General features: G+C 45.7%; 2 protein-coding genes across 8 annotated transcripts in view; one reads left to right on the top strand and one right to left on the bottom strand.

Annotated features, from left to right (window-relative positions):
• LCMT1 (leucine carboxyl methyltransferase 1) overlaps positions 1-15,887 on the bottom strand; it is a 37,391-nt gene extending 21,504 nt beyond the window's left edge. Inside the window, exons 1-5 of the mRNA XM_019512772.1 lie at positions 15,714-15,887; positions 13,150-13,241; positions 12,380-12,501; positions 9,824-9,900; positions 9,134-9,195 (exon numbers count right to left, since the gene is read on the bottom strand). Of these exons, the coding sequence (XP_019368317.1) occupies positions 9,134-9,195; positions 9,824-9,900; positions 12,380-12,501; positions 13,150-13,241; positions 15,714-15,811 (451 nt within the window). The 5' untranslated portion in view covers positions 15,812-15,887. The remainder of the gene's footprint in view (positions 1-9,133; positions 9,196-9,823; positions 9,901-12,379; positions 12,502-13,149; positions 13,242-15,713) is intronic.
• A 1,788-nt stretch (positions 15,888-17,675) lies between these two features.
• Positions 17,676-21,520, top strand: part of ARHGAP17 (Rho GTPase activating protein 17) — an 89,633-nt gene continuing 85,788 nt past the window's right edge. For 5 of the 7 annotated variants that reach the window (XM_019512769.1, XM_019512770.1, XM_019512768.1 and 2 more), the window contains exon 1: positions 17,676-17,789. In XM_019512769.1, the coding sequence (XP_019368314.1) occupies positions 17,737-17,789 (53 nt within the window). In that variant the 5' untranslated portion in view covers positions 17,676-17,736. The remainder of the gene's footprint in view (positions 17,790-21,520) is intronic. The other 2 variants (XM_019512765.1, XM_019512771.1) reach the window with 2 other exon arrangements.

Raw genomic sequence — 21,520 nt, 5'->3', positions numbered from 1 at the left:
GTAATAACTGAGAAGCAACTGAACTCAAGAAATGCCTCAGATGCTCCGACTGGCACCACTCTGCCTAGCTGCCAAGTGACCAGCGTTCCCAACGGGCACCTGCAAAGTCGAATGTTGCTATTCCCAGCACAGTCTCTGGAGGAAGAGGCAAGTGCAGAACAGCTCACTCAAAGGTAGGAGGAGGTCAGGTAAAAGTGGGGCACATCATCTGCAAGCAATTCAACATTTGGAAATCACCCACATGCTCTGTAACCACCACTCTTGCTACCCCTGACCACCGATTTAGGTCTTTATACCAGGGCCACAAGTGTGTAGCCCTTGGATAGCAACGAGCCTGCTCAGCAATGCGAGAATTAGTTCAACTTTGCTCTCCACACAGAAGACAAAAATAAATGTCAGTCACCCCAATTAGCAGTGGAGTTAATGCAATTCCTGTGTCCCACTTCATCAAACTTGGGCACATTCAAGTTTGTCATTCAAATCAAGTTTAAAGCAGCAGGAACAAATGGCACAAAGGTTCAAATAATGGAAACAGCGGTCACCTAGACAGAGAGTGCGTCTACATGAGATACTTTACTGCGCAGTAGAGCTAATTACTGCACAGTAAGTGTCTACAGCTACACGTGCAGATGCTTATTGAGCAGTAATTGGCTCTAATCGTGAGTAAATCTACTAACTGCAAATGCAAGTAGCAAATTTACTTGAGATTAGCAACAGTGCAGTAGCGCACATACAGACCCCTGACTGGGATCAAATCTGCTCCTGGTCAGCTAGGGGCAGAAGATTGTTCCCTGTCCCCAGGAGCTGCCCCGGCAGCATGGAGCTCCCAGCCCATTCTCTGCAATCCTGGGGCCAGGGCTAGGAGATCCTCGTCTCCTAGCCCAGGCCCCACAACCACGTGATGATCTCCCAGCCAGGGCCAGGCTCTGCAACCACAGGATTCAGGCTGGGAGAGAAGGATCTCCCAGCACCGGCCCTGTGATTGTGAAGCTGGTGCTGAGAGATAAAGATCTCCCAGCCCCTGCTCCCTACCCAACAGCACTGCTAGCTACCCCGCTGGCAGATCAGGGCAGGTCTGCCCCTCCCCTGCAGCTCCTTCCAAGTCCCTTGCCCTGGAGCTGGGGCCAGGAGTTCCCTGCTGCCAGGGCAAGGAGACATTGTCCCCGCCCTGGCAACAGGCAACTCCCTGGGGGGCAGGGAGAAACCAGAGCTCCCTGGCTGCTGCAGAGACACTGCAGGGCCAGCAGGGGTGGGAGCAGATTGCTGCCATGAACAGCAAATCTGCTCCAGAGACCCTGCACATGTAGATGCCTGCCCAGGAGCATTTACTCACGTGTAACCTGCTCCCAGATCTAATGCACATGTAGACACAATGAGAGATAGCATTAAGCCAAAAAAATATGCAAATAAAGGGCATATGGCTTTCTGCTGCTCCTTACTGTCCTTCACCAACAGGAAAGTTCAACTTCTAGGTTAACAATTCTTCAGCAGTGCTGCTCTTAAGTCCATAGGCATAATCCAAGATAATAAACTGAGTTCATTAACTTAAAGGCTGGGGAAAAAAACCTCATAAACTGCCGTTGAAATAGAAACTGTACTTCAAGAGGTTCTCTCAAAAGATAAGGATGCATATGCAACCTTGGCAATTCCATGTTGGAAATATTTAAGGAGAAACCCCCAGGCAACTGAATCCCTCTACTGTAGTACACTACAACCCTCAGACAGTGTTACCCCTGGCTTCCTAGAATGGTAGCAAGACTGCCCTCTCTTCACAAAAAAACCATTCCCACCTCAATTTTTATAAGACTGGGTAACAAAGAATAGGACAGGAGGGGAATTCTGCTTATGCTCAGGATGGTGCTGGTTGGGCCCAGTTTAGATAGTCTGGGTGCTGCCAGTACTCTAAAGAACAATTTAGAACAAAAGTCAAGGAATCGGGATTCGTTTTTGGAAGTGTGTTTTTTTTGTTGGGGGAGGGGAAGGGAAAGGAGAAGCTGGAAAAGATACAACACAGAACCACAGTCTGGTTACAGCTAAATTCATTATCGTACTTTTTGAGAAAGCTCAGGGGTGGGGGGGAACCTTAAGGCTAGGTGGCTCATAGACCATATTCATGATTAAGGTTAAGACGGGTTTCAGGCCTAGGCGTTCTATAGCTTTGTACAATTTTAACATTACCCCAGCAAAATGGTCTGCTACAGACATAGGAATCTGTTCAGGAATCAGCTCTATTTCTTCCCCCAAAAGCCTCCTCCCTCTAGACACAATTGTCTCCCTTATGTGTCCAATGTCTAGTGCGATCTAGTTCTCTTTCCTCGGATTCATCCAGATAAGATGTGCCTGGTCCACCGTGGTTTCTGTCAGCTTCACTTGCCTCTCATCTTTGACTGCAAACATTTTGAAGAGGTTGCAAATTAGAGACAAGTAATGCATGTTGGATTCTCTTTGGATGTTCCATTTTCAGGTGACAGTGCCTTGAACAGGTTTCTTTTTCTTCCTTGCTCCTGGCAAAAGTTTGTAAAGAATGCTTGGACTAGTGAGGAGGTCTTGAGAAATGAAGCACAAGGGTGAAGTGAAGCTGTTTTGAAAGTGAGACTAGACAGAAGTGACATGAAGAGTCCCTGAAAAGGAAGAGCTTTTAGAAACAAAATTCCTTGTAAGGTTTGTCTTCCATGTCTATAGGATTCTGCCTTAATAACAAGATGTGGTAAAATTTTAGAGAAATTTGGCAGCTTAAGAGGTGAACAGATGAGAAAATTAAAAATTAGATAATACTTTTCTACCTTTTTAAATGGAAAGCTTACTGCCCTTTTACAATTATAGAGCAGAAATTCACTCAAGTCAGGGCAAGGGGCTATACTGTACCTAGGACTCTCAGGTATGCGACCAAAAGTCAAACCTAGGCCATAAACAGCTTAGAAATAGTGCAATGCTAGCTTATGATCTTTGAAACCCTGATTGCATAATTTAACAGCCATTTAGAGATCTGCATATTTACAGCCCATGCCAGTAAAGCAATAGTGATTGGAAAGTATTTTAGAACAGTCCATTTCTATAGTGCAGCACAAGAAAAAGCCAACGGCAACATCAAGGTGTCACAGTCACCTGATCTGTATTGGTTTGAGCCTTGAGATTTGCAGACTGAAAGTTGCAGTTTTCCAGCTTTCACTGTGCCCTGCTCCTCCTAAAGGACTAAAGCCCCCCCGTTTCAGAGCCAGGCTCTGACTGTGCTCTATGCGAAGGGAAAGCTCACGCAGCCTCTCCACAACCTAGAATTACTTGGAAGGGAGGTTTACTTTCCAGGAATGATTTCGCTGTTACCCTGATTGCAAATCTCCGTCCCTTGGCAGAGTTCTTGAGCCATTTGGTTCATCCTGCTCAGACTCAGCCAGGCCTATCTGCATTGCTCTAGTGCCGACATGACCATCTTGCCCCTGCCACGCTCTGGCAATGTAATCCATTTAGAGCAGAATTTCACTGAGGCTTTTAGCACAGCTGAACAACTATTGACGGTCTCTTCTAGAGCACAGTGGTGCCGGAGGCTTTACTTTGCAGTACTCTCAGCTGAGGTTGCAAACAGGATGGCCAGAGTTAAAACTGCTTACCTTCACCTATCTTTTATAGAATCAAAGAAATGAAGGGCTAGAAGGGACCTCGAAAGATCATCGAGTCCAACTTCCCTGCTCTGGGCAGGAATACTGCGAGATCAAATGATCCCAGCAAGGTGTCTGTCCAGTCTCCTGTTGAAGACTTCCAAGGTTGGGGTCTGCACCACCTCCATGGGAAGTTTATCCCAGATGCTGGTCACCCTGACTGCAAAGAAGTTGTTCCTTACCTCCAACTTGAAACCATCTCTAACAGTTTATGGCCATTGCTCCTTGTCCCCCCTTGGGGCACCCTAGTGAGCAGTTTCTCTCCCAGCTCCTGATATTCACCCCTCACATACTTACAGATGGCCATCAAGTCCCCCCTCAGTCTTCTCTTTCCCAGGCTAAACCATCCCAGATCCCTCAGCCTTTCCTCATAAGGTTTGTCCTCCAGGCCCTTGATCATTCTTGTGGCCCTTCTCTGAACCCTTGCAAGATTCTCCACATCTTTTGTGAAGTGTGGTGCCCAGAACTGGACACAGTACTGCAACCGGGGTCTCACCAGCACCGAGTCCAGAGGAAGTATCACTTCCTTAGCACTGCTCCTGATGCATCGGCTAATGCATCCCAGTGTGCTGTTAGCTCTGTTGATCACACTGTTGCACTGGAGGCTAATGTTCATCCTGTGATCAACCATAACCCCGAACAGGGGTGACGCGTAAGGGGTGCACATGCAGCTCCCGAGTGTGGCGGTGCATCCCCTATAAAAACCCCAGTGTCGGTGGCTCCTGTGGGCGCTTGCCGCTCGCCACACCGCTCCCCCACCCACACCGCTGACAGCATCTGTGGGAGCTCCCGCTGCCACCGTGCCCCCCCAGGCGCTGGGGGGATGCATCGTTCATGACCCCAAGGTCGCTTTCAGCTGTTGTGCTGACCAGGACATCTCCTCCTAACCTATATTCATGTTGCTGGTTACTTCTCCCCAGATGAAGTGCTCTGCATTTATCCTTATTGAACTGCATCTGGTTCCACTGTCCACCGTTCCAGCTTATCCAGATCTGCTTGGATCTGCATCCTATCCCCTAGCATGATTGCTTTTCCCCATAACTTAGTATCATCCACAAACTTGGCCAGTGTGCTTTCCACATCCTCATCTGAATCATTGATAAAGATGTTGAACAGCCCAGGGCCAAGAACCAAACCCTGCAGGACACCACTGGCCACCTCCTGCCAAGGCGATAGACCCATCCACTACCACTCTCTGGGTTCAATCCCTTAGCCAGTTCCCAACCCACCTGACTGTAGACTCTGCCAGCCCACAATCCCCCAGTTTTCTTTATAAGAGCATGGTGAGAGACTATATCAAGGGCCTTTTTACAATCCAAGTATATGATATCAACCGCATGTCCCACATCTAAGTGGTTTGTTATTTGATTGTTTCCTTTGGGTCTGGTATCCCTCAGCTCTCTCCTCATACTGGGCATATTCCCTTTCATTGCGCACAACATGCCACAAGACTTTTTAGATGTGGACACACCACACTTATCCCCCCTGTAATTTTGAGGAAGGAAGTACAAGCACAATCATTTTAAACATGGGTGCCACTGCTATAATTAAACGCTAGTATTAGATGCCTTTGATTGCCTCTTGCCCTTACTATTATAATTACCCCCCACTTTAGAGGGATGTTATGTTACTTGTTTCATCTGCAAGCAAAATCTTTTATCACTACATTAACTTGGCGATGAGAGCAGCATTTCAGCATCTCAGGTACATGTGAGGGAACAGCATAACCCCTTCCAGAAGGATTCTCAATTACTCACAGTTCTGTTACTTAGCATAACACTTCCCTTGGAGCCCTTCCAAGAGGAATCAAGCATGGATCTGATCTACTTAATGCATTTTCATTAGGAATTTCACTCTAAAACATATATTGGACTTCCCCAGTTTTTCACGCAATAGCTTCCCGCAAAGCATTAGCACGCAAGCTTTGGAGCCTTCCTCACTTTTTACCTAATTAGTAGCTTTCATTGCATTGGTACTGAGTTGGTGTTCTGGTAAATTGGCTTTAACATTTTTTTTAGTTGCGACTGCCCCCTGCCCTGAAGAGCTCATTCTCTCTGAATCACTTGCACACAGTATGACCCCAAGTTACTTCTGCAGAATAAATAAAAGCAAAAAGTTAAATAGGATGCCTAGAAACAGATACTGCACTTGAGCTCTGGTTTTTATTGATCTGACTCAGGGGTCAGTGATTTTCACTGCAGCTCTCCTCACCAAAAATGCTCCCTGAGAAGCAGGACTTCAGCTCATAGCTTGAATGCAAGCCTGAGAGGACCCCTGAGCATTTGTTTGAGGCAGATTACACACCACTGGTGATTTTCTAAGAGTAAATCAAACTGATTAATAGGGTTTAGCTTGCTGTACTTCATCATTACAACAATTGGACCCGCCAGCTAACATATGGTGGTTTTGGAGTCTTAAAGCAACCACCAAAACAGAGGAAGGAATTGGTTTTATAGCTACAAAGACACAGAGCAGATGGAATTTCAAGTGAAAAAATTTCTGTCTGTAAGGGGGTTTTTTGGTAGCTTCAAACTCGCTGGTACAAATATGTATTCATCTTTAAGCTATCGACTTACCTCTGCCAAATGAGTCTTTAAGAGGAGACTTGATGTACACCTTGCTGGGGTGTTTGACCCCAGTACTCTTTCCTGCCATGGCAGGGGGTCGGACTCGATGATCTGCTCAGGTCCCTTACGACCCTAGAAACTATGAAATGCCAGACCACAGCAGCTTTTTTGCTTCCTCCAATTTATTTATTTATTTTTATAAAGGGTACTTTTTTATTCTCATTTCCAGATAATTTTGAGATGTTTGGGACTGGAAAAACTGTTTCTGGGCCATACAATCTGAGTTAGATTCACACATCCATCCAGTTATAGTGAAGTTTCAGAGTAGGTGGCATTCACCTATCTCTTTGCAACACTCATGCTTAGCCAGAATACATTTCTTCTCAGTTTTCATAGTTATGCTTACCAGCTGGGGTGACGGACAAAGCTGCATGGTTAGGAGATCGTCACAAGACTTTACCAATGCTGACAAAGCAGCAAGAGGTGAAGAACAACCTTCCTAACATTCATGACTTTTTCTAAGGTTACCACATGGATCCAAAGCTTCGAGAGAAGTCTCATGGGATCCTGTACATTCAAGGGAACAAATATCACAATGTCATAGCATAGAGGCTCCAAATTGCTATACAATTCACAGCAAGGCATTGAGCTCCTCCCTGAAGATGTAAGATTTCAGTACAAGAAAACGAAGCTATTTGACAACAAGCATCTTCTTGCTCCATTTAGGGGCAAAAAGCCCAGAGACATCCACACTCCAATTGCAATCTATGCAGTCTAGAAGGGGCAAAGAGGAAACAGATGCTGTCCTGAAGCCAAGAAAAATCCATTTGTTAGCACTTGTCCTAAGATCTGAAGCCATTTAGTTCTTGTAGGAGGAAAAGCATCAGTAGGACAAGAGTCCCGTCAAAAGGCGTTTCATTAATTCAGGTGGCAGATACTAAAGCAAACGTCTCAGGAGTGATTTGTGTATAAGAAGTAACAGCAGCAAATTGATTTAAGATGAAAAATGTTATCCAGAAGTGCTGAATGTCAATACTACAAAGGTTAGAGTAGAGATGACAATAAAATTCCCCTATCCCCAGAGGATGCTCTTCCATTATGCCCCATTAGGATCTCTATGACAGTTGGTATTTCAGAAGATGCCAATTTAAGCCAGGACTTCTTCGAAGATTTCTTTGCTTGTTCCAATATTTAAATACTAGAAACAGCCAGAGGCTTTAATATGCCAAGGGCTGAACCAACCTAGAAAACACAGCCCCTGTTCCAAGAGAGCTAAAAATACAACACTGAACAAGAAGATGAACTTAAATTTGTTTTGGAGAAGCAAACCAAGAGTCAGTTCATGTAGTAGTGACATATTAACTACAGCAATCTGGCAATCATATAGAAATGATAGCAGCCATTATATAGTAACTAGCACCAGCTAACAGATCTTGATTACAATATACTGCAATAACATTAAGATGGGTATGCAATTACACTTGCTTTCTTAGTACAAATCTATGCTGCACTGACAATAACAAGCATCATACAATACAAAGTTCATCAGCCAGCACTTAACTTTTTTAGGGGTGATTTACAATTCAACCTATTTTCTCGTGTTAAACTCTAGTAGCACCTGATGGGCCAGAAGCCCTCCTAAGTATCACCCCACAATCAGTAAGAAACCCAGGCTACCACCACCTCTTCCCCCTCACTGGAAGAATCAGAAAAAGCTTGTTGACATCAGGGAGTTGGGGCCTACCTATTCCCCTCGAGACCCAAATTCACAACACTTCAAGGGACATATACAATGCTGGTTAGTTAAAGCCTAAGATCCTTTAAAATGCACCAGTACCAAGTATCCATTCCAGTGGCTTTGTGGCAAAATCCAAATTCAGATGCTCAAGGGATCTCTGGCTGGCAATGCCAGGCAGCCTTTGAAGACAGAAGCACCTGTTGGCACTCTCTTTTCCAGAGTCCAGCCATGCAGATGGCCATACCCAAGTCTGGTGCTTCCTAGCCAGAAGGAAACAGAACTGTTCCTACCAGGGAGTTTACTACTGGTACTGCTGTTTGTAGGATGAATCCCTTCAGTGAAGTTATCATGCAGCTATTCTTGCTGAAGGAGATTAGCTTTGGGTGAAAGAATGCCAGACTGTCAATATGCAGCAAGAATACTGTGAGCACTGTGCATCCTCCTCCTTTCCAGAGTCTGGGGGCATGGCTCAGGCAGCGCCCCAGCACCCAAAAGCAAAAGGATGCATTTTAAACAGTGATCCTGGCACAGAAGCAGGTTTCACTAAAGACCCAACCAAAGCAGTGTGCTTTCTGCTGAGCAGGTAGGAAAGCCCATTCTGTGGAAGCAGCGTGCCCAGGCTACCAGGGAGGTAGTTATTTTGGCACAAACAGAACAACAGCTGTGAAAGGGAGGCTTTTTAAACAGGGAGTCCAGCTCTCTCTTAAGACCAGAACTTGAAGAAACCAAGCACAGGATGCAAGGAGTAGCCTTGACCTTTGAGAATGGACAACGCAGACTGTGACTGCATTGTGAAAATATAGATAGCAGCTACAGATAAACGCCTGAGCCATTAATGAAACAAAGAGGTAGGGATAACAGCCAACAGATTCTTGACGCAAGATACTGAACACGTGATCACTTACAATATTCTTCTCTTTCCAAGAATTAGAAGAAAGCATAATCATTAAATTACATTGTGATAAAGGCAGGGGGGAACCCTCTGCAACAAAGTCAAGGCCCCTTGGAGAGAAGACATTTCTAACATGACAGGGGAGCAAATAAAAAGGTTGATAAGAGGAAGAAAAGAGCTCTCCTTTCCCCCCCCCAACATTTTAAATGTTAAAAGTCTGCCCACATACCAAAGTGCAGAGATTTAAGAAGTGCTTCAGTGCATCGCTGACAAGATGACTCACCTATTAAGAGAGACTCCCCTGAATGGGATTCCATAATTGGCTTTGACAGGGGAGGTTTTGATCTGTGGGAGAGGAAAGCAGCAAGCAGTTAACTGGTTTAAAGGTGCTGTCATTTTGTCACACAAATTCAAAGGACTGGAGAACTCGACTGCCCTCTCCTGGAAACAGATACACCTGCATTTAGCTTCACCACTGCATCTGTTAATTATAGAACAAATCTACAGTAAAAAGGACAAGAGACAAGTTCAACTAAGAAAAGCCCCACACTGAGTCCTAGCGACTCTGAAGCCTTGATACAAGCTCTTGCCATTTCTTGACAAATCCAGGCACTCTGTCTAAATTCCCCATGGCCCTCAATTTACGAATGAGTTGCTTCTTCTCTCCAGCTCCACCACCTTCAAGTATGACCCTGGGAATTTGCCACCTCCTTCCAAGTATTTTCAGAAAGAAATGGTAAAGCCAAAAAATTTTCACTCCCACACATTCAGAAATAATTTAGGAGCCTTTCATTCGTTTGATTAATGCACATGAGTTAGACTTCAGGCTGTCCAGTCACTTTCATAATTTAACTCCTACAGACTAAAGCTTTGTTGAGGAAACATAGTAATCAGTACAGGAGGCTTGTACACAACACATCTTGCTGTATTTGTAGAAACAATAAGTTGAGCTTCATATAGCTAACCCACTTACTTGATGTTATATATTTTTCTTGTAACTATTGTTGGGAAATCCACTTCAAAATATTTTCTAGGAAGAAGATTTTCATCCTGGAAATTAGAATAAAAAGAACAACATTGGGAAATATGAATATTTCAAAGGAGAATTTAATTTATTTCTCCCCAGAATTGTTTTGTTCCAAGTCACATCACTTTTTCCAGTTCATTGTCCTTTAATGTACAGAAATTGAATAAATGAACTAAAAATTAGAGAACATTAACATAACCTCTAACAAAAAGAAAACAAATTTATCAGGCAAATAATCTGGCAATCCAAGGCACAGCTTGATCCCCATCCTACTGGCAACTGCTCTGCAATACATTATCAGGCTACAGTATTCAACAGCCCATTGCAGCAACAGGTAAGTTTTCTTCATGGCCTTAACTATACGTCACTCAACATTAGCCTATGGAAGCAAATAGGAGCGTTGCATAGAGATTCATACAATCATCTTGTATTAGTGTCTTCATCTTCCCCACCCCCAGCTCCAAGACACAATCACTGTGCACCAAACCTGTTGCATCTCAAAAACCCAAAGACTTGGATTTAGTCCTAGACAACAAGTGACTACTCAGAAAGCCACGGCTCCACAACCCGTACACAGACTGGCAGTTTCAGAGGTCTGTGCTCCCTATTACCATGAAGTCTCTCCAGATCCAAACTGAGGCACCCAGACTAGACAGCATGGGAAAGTTTGCACAGCTCCTTTGCCTTGGCTGCAGTTCTGCTGTGAACAGAGGTGTCTTGGCAGCTCCAGAGCTGCCAGTCTTGTACCTTTCTAAATGCAAAATTACCAGAGTTGTGTTAATTACTGCTCCATCACTGAAGACTACCATTACCTGTCTCCTACACTAGGCCCATTGGACAGGAAGAAGGGAAAAGAGAGGGAACAAAGATAAAATTAAAGGCTTTGCTCTTTGTTAAGACAGTTTTGGTAAAATGTTGTTCCAACAAAGCTGTAGCATGAGTTGCAGCTAGTCAGCACTTCATACATTTTTTTTTTAAACAAAGCATATTCACTTGATAATCATTTGGGGCCTTGTTAAATAAGCCTAATCAGTCCAGGCTGTCTTCCAGCAATCAGTTTACATTCATTAGACTTAATTCTGAGGATTGCTAAGCAGCCTTTGTTCCTACAAGAGCTGGAAAGACTAGAGTTTGTGCTTACACAGAGTAATATCAGAATACCTGCATCTAGCCCAGACAGATTCTAATGGTTGGGGCACACGAGCATGTTACTGCAAATTACTGCTTCACCTCAGGTCAGCTGCTCTGTGATAAAGGGTGAGAGCACATCAGTGGACTATTACAGCAGAACAACAACTGATAAACTATGAATCCCCACTCATTTACCACCAGTCATCAGCTCATGAGTCTATGTCTTAAGTAATGACAAAGCAGAGTTAGGGAAGGTAATATTTAGCATTTTGTTTGCTCTGCCTTAAGACCCTCAAATCTCTCTCTTTTGTATGACATTTTAGGATTACAATATTCATAGATCAATACCTAAATTTGATAACCCAGGGACAGCTGCATGGATTTTAGATTGCCATTAAATGATCTAACTGGGCAATCGTCCACAACATGTGGCACCGTCTGCAAAATTGCACCACAATCACAACCCAGACTCTCTCTGATTTTCCATTTATGGAGTAGGTGCCCACATTTTCCTAGTAGTGTCAGGATGCAATTCAGGGAGGACCAGATCTTTCTCAGTAGGTAAAATAAAAGCAGAGAAGGGAGAGGTTATACATTTCATAGATTTCTAGGGTCAGAAGGGACCTTTGTAGATCATCGAGTCTGACCCCTGCTCTAGGCAGGAAAGAGCATTGGGGTTACTGAATTGCGGTGGTCAACTTACCACGAGATTACTTAACTGCGGTGGTGAACCACAGGTAAGATGGGGTTACTTAACTGCAGTGGCCAATTTACTACAAGTGGCACGGGCAGCCTGTGTGTGGGGGACATGGCAGATGAGGGAAGGGACAGGCAGCATGATGGCAGACAGGGCAGGGAGGAGAAAGCAGAGCAGCAGATCAGGCAGAAGGCAATCAAAGAGGCACTCACTGAGGGGGCAAGGCTAATTTGTGGTACACCTGCCAAAAGGTTTGGCTCCACTGTTACAGATGATGAGATAGCCAAAAGGAATAAAGATCTAGGACTTTTCTGAATGACCACTAGAGGTCACATTAGATGCACCACATGCCCCAGATGGCACTTCTGGGCAATAAAACATAATAGTTTCTTAGGGGATGTTTATAAGGCCCAGTGTGTTACTAGTAGGAGACACCTTTGCTGGCCCAGATTCTGGAAGCAAGCTGTCCCCAGGCAGCAGGATAAGTCAGCTCACAATGCTCCATGCTACCACAGCAAGAAACTTCCAGGATCCAAACTAGCTTCTTTATCTCTGCACTGCACTGCAACGTGCAGTGTTTGAGCACTCCACAAGAAAGGAGGTCAGAAGATAGCACTTCACATGTCTGCAAAAATCTTCATTTAGCTACTGTCATTATTCTGATCTACCATCACCTTCAGCCTCCAGAACATGGTGTCCATACCAGCACCAAGGTTTATGACTTGGCAATTACATTCTGTCTTCTTTAAAAAAGCCTTGAGCAGGTGACTGATCCCATGGACACGAGCGTAGTACCCTGCAAAAGACAAGCCAGTTGTTTTCTTAACTATAACCATTTGTACCCAGGAATGTTACCGGCTGGTCAACCTTCCCTTGTATTCTTAGTTCTCCTTGCAAATGTTCTGTGTGTCTGCTGAGCTGGAGCTGGTTGGAACGGCTAACATATTTCCCTACCAGATGTGCAGGACCAAAAAATGATATACAATTATTAATGGAAGTTGATACCCAAGAGCTGCAAATTTCAGTGTAATGAAGTTCTCATCATGTTTTGTCTTAGCAGATGAGTTTTGGCTGCTGCTCAAGTCATGTCTGCCTGTTTCTACTTGAAACAATTAACTACCTTGTCCTTGAAAGCCATGGGTCACGTCCAGGTTTTGGTGTCTTTGGGCAGCATGTTATTTTTCAATCAAGCTGTTGCACTGAGTTTATAATACAGATGATGAGAGTGTTCCCATACACACTGCAGTTTGAAATGCAATGTTTCAAAAGTGAAGGTCCAGTGTGCAAGTCTCAAGACTACAGAGTACGCATATCAACCCATTACACGCTTCCTACACATGCGCTGTGACATCCAGTATAATGCAATAAATCTTCCTGCTACTCTTCAATAAACCCCCATGTTCACAGAATGAAGATATATACAGACATTCACATGCTAACTTGCCTCTATTGATTTCAGGTGCTTTCCTTTCTTTTGCCTGTCTCACAAAATACTGGATGTAGGGGTCCTTCCAGTAGCCGACACTGACAGCAAATCTGACAAAAGGTGGGGAAAAGAGAGGATTACCAAAGACAGCCATCAAATTTATGAGACTATACCCAGACAGACAAATTATCATCACGGGTGCCCAGCCCACTCCTTCACTGTTGTACGTCCAGGTGAGAAACTTAGAACACTGCTGAATACCTGAAACTACATGAAATCATTCCAAGTAGAAATGGTGGTGGCCACCCTATTAAATAGTAACTTGTACTTCTCTCTGCTTTGGAAATGCTTCGGGGGAGACTGGAGCAAGACCTGCCCCCTTAAGGCTCAATCAGCAATGAAGTTTTGCTGTAGATCTAAAATTCTCAGGATTGCACATCATCCTCTAACTGGACCTGTGGACTATTTGCACATGTCCTAAAACAGGGATGGGCAATTATTTTGGGCAGAGGGCTGCTTACTGAGTTTTGGAAGGCCATCGAGGGCTGCATGACAGGCAGCCAGGGGCAGATAAATATTACATTTTCTAAATGTTTTAGGGGCTCCGCAGGTCGGATAGAATGGGCTGGTGGCCCGTGGGCCGCATTTTGCCCGCGCCTGTACTAAAACCTTCGGACGACTGGTCCCCAAACCTGTGCTGACCTAGTAGTGAGGAAATAATGCACTGTGGGCAACATGACTTTTTGCTTTTATGTTTCTTTAGTTTGATGGGGACAGCAAAGTTCCCAGTGGCACCAAACAATGTTAGTGAGGAGGGTTGGGGCGGGGACATTGCCTGCAGGCCCCAGGTTCAGTACGACTGCTCTACATGGTGCCATAAAACAAGGAAGAAATAAGTGTGTAACGCTGCAATAAGGACAACAAGGACAGGACACAGACCACAGCAAAAGGTTCTTCAGAGGAAACTATTGTGACAATTCCTACTACTCTCTTCATTGTGCATGCTCTCTCTCATACTTGCACTTGAAAGGAGAATTTTTTTTTCTTTTAAGAAAAGGACTCAAAGATGTGTCCCAAACCTTGGGACAGTGAAAATCTCTCTGCCCCCATGCCCTGCCCCTCCCATCAGGGAAGGTCACCCGCAATGTAAATGACTTATACAGCACCAGATTACATGTAATCGCACAATACTGTCACCAATTCCTCGGTTCAATAACTTTGGAGAATGCAATTTACTGCACCCATTTTGCAGTTTTTATTTTTAAAATGGCTCTTACCCACCCTGGGGCATTTGTCCCTTTCATCTTTTCTGTGCATCTTTTGATGAATTTGTTCTTCTCACCCTCTCTCTCTTTGGCCTGCCTTACATTTCATCCAGCCTTTTTGCTTCCCATAGCTTCATTCTCCCATTCTTGCACTCCTGCCCAAGGCTCCTGTTTTCAAGCCTTCCTCCCATTCAGCAGTTCCTGGTGCTGCTGCTTTTTTTCTAAGCATTCAGGAGACCAAAATTAATCTTACACTTGTTATTTTCACTGCTGAGAAAGGTCAAGAGCTCCGAGTCACAGCCCAGTGGGCCACACGACTGCCCAGCTACAGGCCCAGCTCAGCTTTGCAAATGTTTTGTTAAACAAACAGAGTTTTGGGTTCCACTGAAGCCGATGGCCTGGGCCCAGGAAGAAAAGTCTCCCCCTCGCCCCAAGAGACCGGAGGTTCAAAGCGCTGTCAACCTAGGAAGAGGGCAGCATGCTACACACCAGCTATGGCTACAAATCCTGATGTCACGTTTATCCCAGCACAATCCATTTCATCCTGGGACAAAGTGCAGTCGCTCGGACGCTCACGTCCCTTGTCCCAGGATCAATCCTAAAAAGTATGCAGGAGATGAAGCACTGACACTTTATCCCGCTATGCTGCAAAGTGCGTCTGAGCGCTTGTCCCAGGATGGCTTCACTGGATCAAGAGCATTTAGCTACTTGAGAAACCCCAATTAGATTGGCGCATACACACGTGGCCCATCTGGGACAAGAACATAAGAACTGCCATGAACTGCAGAGGCTAGAGGGAGAGTGACCAGGGTGCGAGCAGGGATTTCCCCTGCCCCTCTCCCCCTTGCCACCTCCAGCACTGAGGTCCAGGCAGGGCCGATACAGAGCCCGTGTCACTCGCTCCCTGCTCCAGAGCTCCTGAGGTCCCTCTCCTCCAAGCCCGTGTCCAGCCCCTTGTGAATCTGGCTGTACTCTCAGCTCCCCCCCCGGCGTCTGCTGGCAGCCAGCTCCGCCCCAAGCGAGCCACTGGGTGGACAGGAACGTCTTGGGGCTCGCTTCACTGCTGCCGTCAGGTGCGGGATGCTGCTGTCCCAGGGCAAACCCAGCATAGCAGCTTCACGGGCAAGGGGAACGTCTGCTCCCAACAGGGATGCACACACACATGCATGCATGCACGCACACCTACACACACGTATGCACGCATTCACACACATTATGCACGTTCACACACATATAGGCACACGCGGGGTGCACATGCACACAGACAGGTACAGGCACACGCACGACGCCCGGCCCGGCCCGGCCCGCCCCCGGTACCGCTTGCAGATGGAGGCGTCCTCGCAGGTGCCGCGCACCGCCTCGTCCGCCTCGTCCGCGCTGCCCGCGTGGAAGGGGTCGCGGCCGGGGGCGGCCATGGCAGGCGGCGGGAGGCAAGCCGAGAGGGGACATGGAGCTCAGCGCGGCCGGCCAGGCTCGGCTTCCGTCCCCCACCCGAGCCGCGGCGCCTCTCATTGGCCAGCGGCCGAGGCGCGCCGCGCCGGCGCCTGGAACCTGAGCATGCAATTGGGTAGCTGCGCTGTCAGCTCCCATGCCGTCCAATAGGAGCGCGGTACCCCGGGAAGCCCTGCCCAAGGGACGTCACGGTGCCGCGGGGGGCTCCGGGAGTTGTAGTCTTTGATCCCCGCAGGCTGCTTAGCTGATGCACCTACTTTAGAGCACCAGCAAAGAGGCAGGGGTGGGGAATGCTGCCGTGGGTCTAGAGACCCCTTTGTTCATAGGCAGGCAAGGTTTTTTAGGTAAATCTGATATCTTTTTTACACCAACTCAAATAGTTGGAAAAAATTTTTTTTTCCCAACTATTTGAGTTGGTCTAATAAAAGATATCCACTCTGGTCCTGCACCTCTTCAGGAACTCATGAGTCTTCTAGGCTAGAAGCCCTTTGATTTGGCAACCATTGATCATGGTGGGTGCATAAGAGGTCATCCAGACCTTTGACACATCTGCCTGGGCAGGAGTATGGAGGAGTGGAGGCTGCCCACACCTCCCAACCCCACTTTACACCTTTGAGACAGAATCCAAAGGCCAGACCGAGTCCAGACATCTGAGTCATTTATACCCATATGCTTGTGTGCTCCAACGTGCTAGAAATCCAGTGCTTGGGAGTAGATTCAGTTAATCAAGTCTGTGAACCATGCAAACTGATGCACCCGGTGCTGCATTGCATGTGTTTGCGTTAACGGCAAAATGCACATCAGCACTGAGAAAATGGCAGCGGCACACTTTTGAACTAAAACACCTTTCATGTGTTTTAGTTCAAAAGCACACCACTGCCATTTTCTCAGCGCTGATGTGCATTTGGCCATTTATACAATTACCCCTTGTGTTTCCATGGCTGTAGTCGTGTAAGTGCCCAGGAACTGAACCTTGTGGGGCAGACGAGGATTTCTGCCACTTAACCACAGGCAACTCCATAAGCCTTTGGGGACGGTGTGACCTCCTCCAGGTATGCATATCATTGATTCGGCCCAGCCTGTCGGAGCAGCAGGCACTCCGAATACATATTAAAACACCAACAATTAATACATGGTCCAATTGGCGTCATCTCCTGGAATCCAAAACTGGGGCTGGGAGTAGGGGGAGACACATGAATTCTGCTTCTTAGGCGGCGCAAGTTACACGCAGTCACAAACACTTCACCTTCTCCCCAAATCATCTTCCTCGTCTCCTCGGAGCCCAGCATGGAGCAGATGTCACTTTCATGGGACTTCATGCCATGATATAATCTGTATTGAGGGACTGACTTGCTTGCTGCAAGGGCTGAATATAAAAAATGACCTCCCTGCCCAGGCCTGGTTTGGTAGTCAGGAGACCAGGCAGTGCTGAGCTGCAAATTGGGATCCTTGGCCTGTTCCCAAACATGTCGCTCCTCACGTGCTTTCAGCTCAGGGCGGGGGTCAAGACCATGTCTTACAACGCAGCCCCTGAGCAGTGGTATCAAAGAGTAACAGCCCTCCTCCCACCACGTCACGTGCTCACAGGCACCTCCACATCCGAGTCCTCGGCGTGCGGGGCAGTAGGGCACTTCCGCCCCTCACGACAACATCCGGGCAAGTCCCAGCACCCGGATGTCGCTGCCTGCGTCCCAGGAGAGCGACTCACTCTGCACCCCATCCCCCTCGGGGAGGCGGGGCCGGAAGTAGGGGCGAGGGTTTCCGGTGGGCGTGGTCAGGCGTGTGAGGGAGCTCCGGTGCTGAGGAGCATCCGGGCCGGCGGCGGCAGGAGTAGTAGCAGCAGGTTTCCCGCAGTGGGGCAGGAGCCGGAGCTGGAGCTATCGCCATCATGAAGAAGCAGTTCAACCGCATGAAGCAGCTGGCCAACCAGACCGTGGGCAGGTGGGGGCCGGTCCGTCCCTCCCTTTCCCGCGCGTCTGGACCCTGGGGAGGTGGGCTTGGGGGAATTCAGGCCTGGATCCTTCTGAGGGCCCGCGGACCACCAAGAAAAGCTGTCAGTCGCTCTTAAAGAAGGAGGCTGGTGAGAAAAAAGCAATTGGGTTTTTTTGGGGGGGGTCGCAAACGTGAGGGAAGGGGGCTCTTAATACCAGATCCAGGAGGGGATGTGGACCCCCCGATGAGGCGAGGGGCAGTGCATCTCTGCATGAGGAGTGACAGGCAGCCTGAACCTGTCTCCCGGTTTCACCGGTGTCCGGAGGAGGTTGCCTGGGAGGTCCCGGCGGGAGTCCTGCAGCCGCACGGCTTGTGGGGGTCCCGGCTGTCACATCTGAAGTGTCCGGTTTCTTGCTGGGAGGGGCGTGCTCGGCATTGCTCGGTGTCCTGACCCCTATTCCTCTGTGCGAGGGGGTGTCAATGCGGGAAGGAGGAAAATAAGGGTGATGATGATATTTAGATGAATGTCCTGGCCCTACGTGGGAGCAACTGCATAGCAGCCTGACCTGGCTGTGGAGACAGCATCTTTTCTTTTTAAAACTATAAGCTTTGCACAAAGTTTTTTGGCTACTTTGCCTGTGGATCTCCTTTCTCTTTTACTTGTTCGCTTTTCTTTCCTGAAACTTTTATTCAGTGTGGTCTTAATCTTTTTTTATTCTGTTTGGACTTGTTGGTAGGCGTCGTATTAAGGTGAAGAGGAAGAATAAGTTTTTCTCATAGGCCTTTTACCACTCGAACTGCAAATTTTATTAGGTTTAAATGCTGCCATTTTTTGGTTTCTGATGTTTTGGGATGTCTTGCCTAGCTTCTGCTGTCTGCGCTGAGGCAGTATTTCTGTGTCACTTCCATGTCCTGAAGAATGAAAATGGTAATGTCATTTTTCTGAAATAAAAGCTTCTGAGGTGTATATATATTTTTATAGGTCTCCTGTTCACTTGCTTTGTGTTGCGGATTCATATTTTTCCTGGGACTAAGTCTCTTGTTATACCTTGTGTCCATCTTTCTCTTGAGGAACCCACTTCTGAATGATGAGAAAAATGTCAGCCAAAAATACTGGTTGAAGACTGAGTGTGAGGTGGCCTTTCACTTCTCATTGTAAAATGGAGTGACACTTTGACATTATACAACCATGCGTTAATTCTCTAAGTGACAAGAAATCGACCTATGAGAGTTGATATCCCTGACCTGCTTCCATATGTGCGTTTTAATGCACATTAAAGTGTCACAAAAAATGTGTGCTTTTGCTGATGTATGTTAAAATAGGCTAATGCACCTTTTTTCTAGTACCTCACAATGGAGGTACTAAATTTTAATGCACATTAGCGAAAGTGTATTAATGAACATGTAGATGTGCACCCTGTGTTTATACTATACCTTATACAATATCCCCTGGTCCTAACTGGATTTTCTGGCAGCTGCTGTAATCTAGGTTTCAGTGGTTTGGGCAAACAGATGCAACATGCTGCTTCCCACCTCAGAAAAATATGTATGACAAGGTGCATACGATTTCATTAAAAGTATGTAGGAATGTGCAAATAGGAAGTAGAAGTTTCAGGCTAGAAGATGACCTTTGGCTAATGCAATAGGGAAATGTCTATTACAAGAGTCCTAATGGAATACCCAGCTATCAAAGTAGTTTCCTTACTGCTGTTCTCAGGGTGTGGTTATGATGTAGGCCTGACTGCCGTTCACATGCCTTCGCTAGGTAACCTCCTGTTGCCAAAGATTTGTGACTGATGTTATGAAGCTTACAGATTTAACTTAAAATGTAAACAAATGCACAAAATTATCTCTTACAAAAATCTATTTTAAATGACGTGACTATTAATAAATCAACACTGAAAGATTTAAAAAAATCTTAGATATTCTTTTTTGCTTGTTGTAGGGTTTTTGGTTTGGTTTGTTTTTTTTTTTTTTTTTTTGGTTTTTTTTAAGCCTTAAATAAAAACATTTCCTGACGCTTATTGTTGGGTGTCTAGTGGATACAAGGTACTAGTGTGACTTCTTTTCCTGAAGAGCATTAAATTGGTTATTTTTTTCAAGCTGCACAAATAATTATATGGAATAAAGGATCTAGAAGAAAGTATGCATCAAATTTTAGATCGGTACACCTTACCCATTCTGTATTAATCATGCTCTTAATTCAGATTGCTTGAGCATATCTGCAGTACTAGTGTTAACTGAATATATTTGGTTCTTTCTGCTCATCACAGCTTTGGAGTGGATTAAATGCAATCTTGTTCCATAGTGATACCTTTCCTAACTATAAACTTGCATATTTTTATTTTTTTGTCAATATCTGTAGATACAATATGTTGATTACAAAAGAAATTCAGGGCAATAATAATAATAATAATAATAAAAAAAAAAAACAAAAAACAAAAAAAAAACAAGTTGTTGTTTTTCTGAAAGCTATGGAATAAAATCACCAAGAAATCTGCTGGCATTATAAATAAGGAGAACTCGGAGGTTTCAGTTGCCGTCTCCTCACATTTCCTTACAGGATGCCGTGTAACTACTAGTCTTCAGTAGGGATTTGGGGAACAAAGTTGGCAGGTTTCAAAGCAGTGTTTTTTAATGTGCGTGTGCCTACACAACTGACCACACAACTGTCTTTCACAAGTCTAACTTTTATTTAGATTTTCACTTGTGCACTCAGGTCATGTTTTTGAGGTTAGCTAATGTAGTGAGGCTTGCAGGGAGTCCTAAACAATAGCTCAGAGGTGTGTACTGTGTTTGTTTGTTTCAATAGGTGTGTTCACTCCAGATACAAGCAACATCTTAAATGTCAGCATTTTTTACAATGTTTTAGCTTCTCAAAGTATGGAAGAGAGGAAGCTTCATACTATGAAGACCCCTGCAATCTACATGATCACTCCCCTTTGGAGTTGCAAGTTAGTTGGGTTTAGTTTTGGAGATCTTTCCACCCTCTGTCCCCCATATATTCTCCTTTCCCGTTATTAAGGAGAAGCCTAGTGTGATACCACATCCACTTAGTGCACACTGCTTTCATAAAGCTTGGGTATCCTGTTAGTGAAAAATAATGTGTTGCTCCTGAGCCATTATTTAATAGTTATTTTAAATAGTTATTATTTTTAAACTTAAGGAAATAATAGCTGAGCAAGTTGAGCAATGGTGACCTGAGGAAGCTCATCCAGCAGCCTGAAGAGGTGTGAAAGCACATCCAGCAGCTCCCCTAGCTGTGCAGGTGGTCCAGTAAAAGATATCGTGCACAATCCTTGCCTTCTGCACGCTTCCTAGACCATCAGGGCTACAGCAACACTCCAGCCCTGCTCTAACACTGAAAAAAACTTTCTTTTTATGCACTAGTGGGCACAAACCTTTTACGCACTAGTGGGCCACAAACTGTAAATGTGCATGCAGCCTTAGTTTAAAAAGTGATTGGTGTCACTCCAGCTTACCTCTCCCATGCTTGTCTTGCATAGTATCCTTGTGGCATCTATATCTAGACAGAATTAATTGCACAGTCTACTTCTGCTTTTCTTTTCACTTCCACCTTCCATGAGTTTTGGTTCTCTGAAATAAAAACCAGGAAAAGAGATGGCACCATGTGATGAACAAGAGGCTGCAAAGCATCATTGATCAAGCCACTGCAGTTTGGGAGACTTTACCATGGAGAATACAGGCATACCTCATTTTATTGCGCTTCGCTTTATTGC

This window comes from Gavialis gangeticus, unplaced genomic scaffold (genome assembly GCF_001723915.1).
Source record: "Gavialis gangeticus isolate Ggan-Ray unplaced genomic scaffold, GavGan_comp1, whole genome shotgun sequence".
Taxonomy (NCBI): Eukaryota; Metazoa; Chordata; order Crocodylia; family Gavialidae; genus Gavialis; species Gavialis gangeticus.
This window is presented reverse-complemented; position numbering and strand designations above follow the sequence as displayed.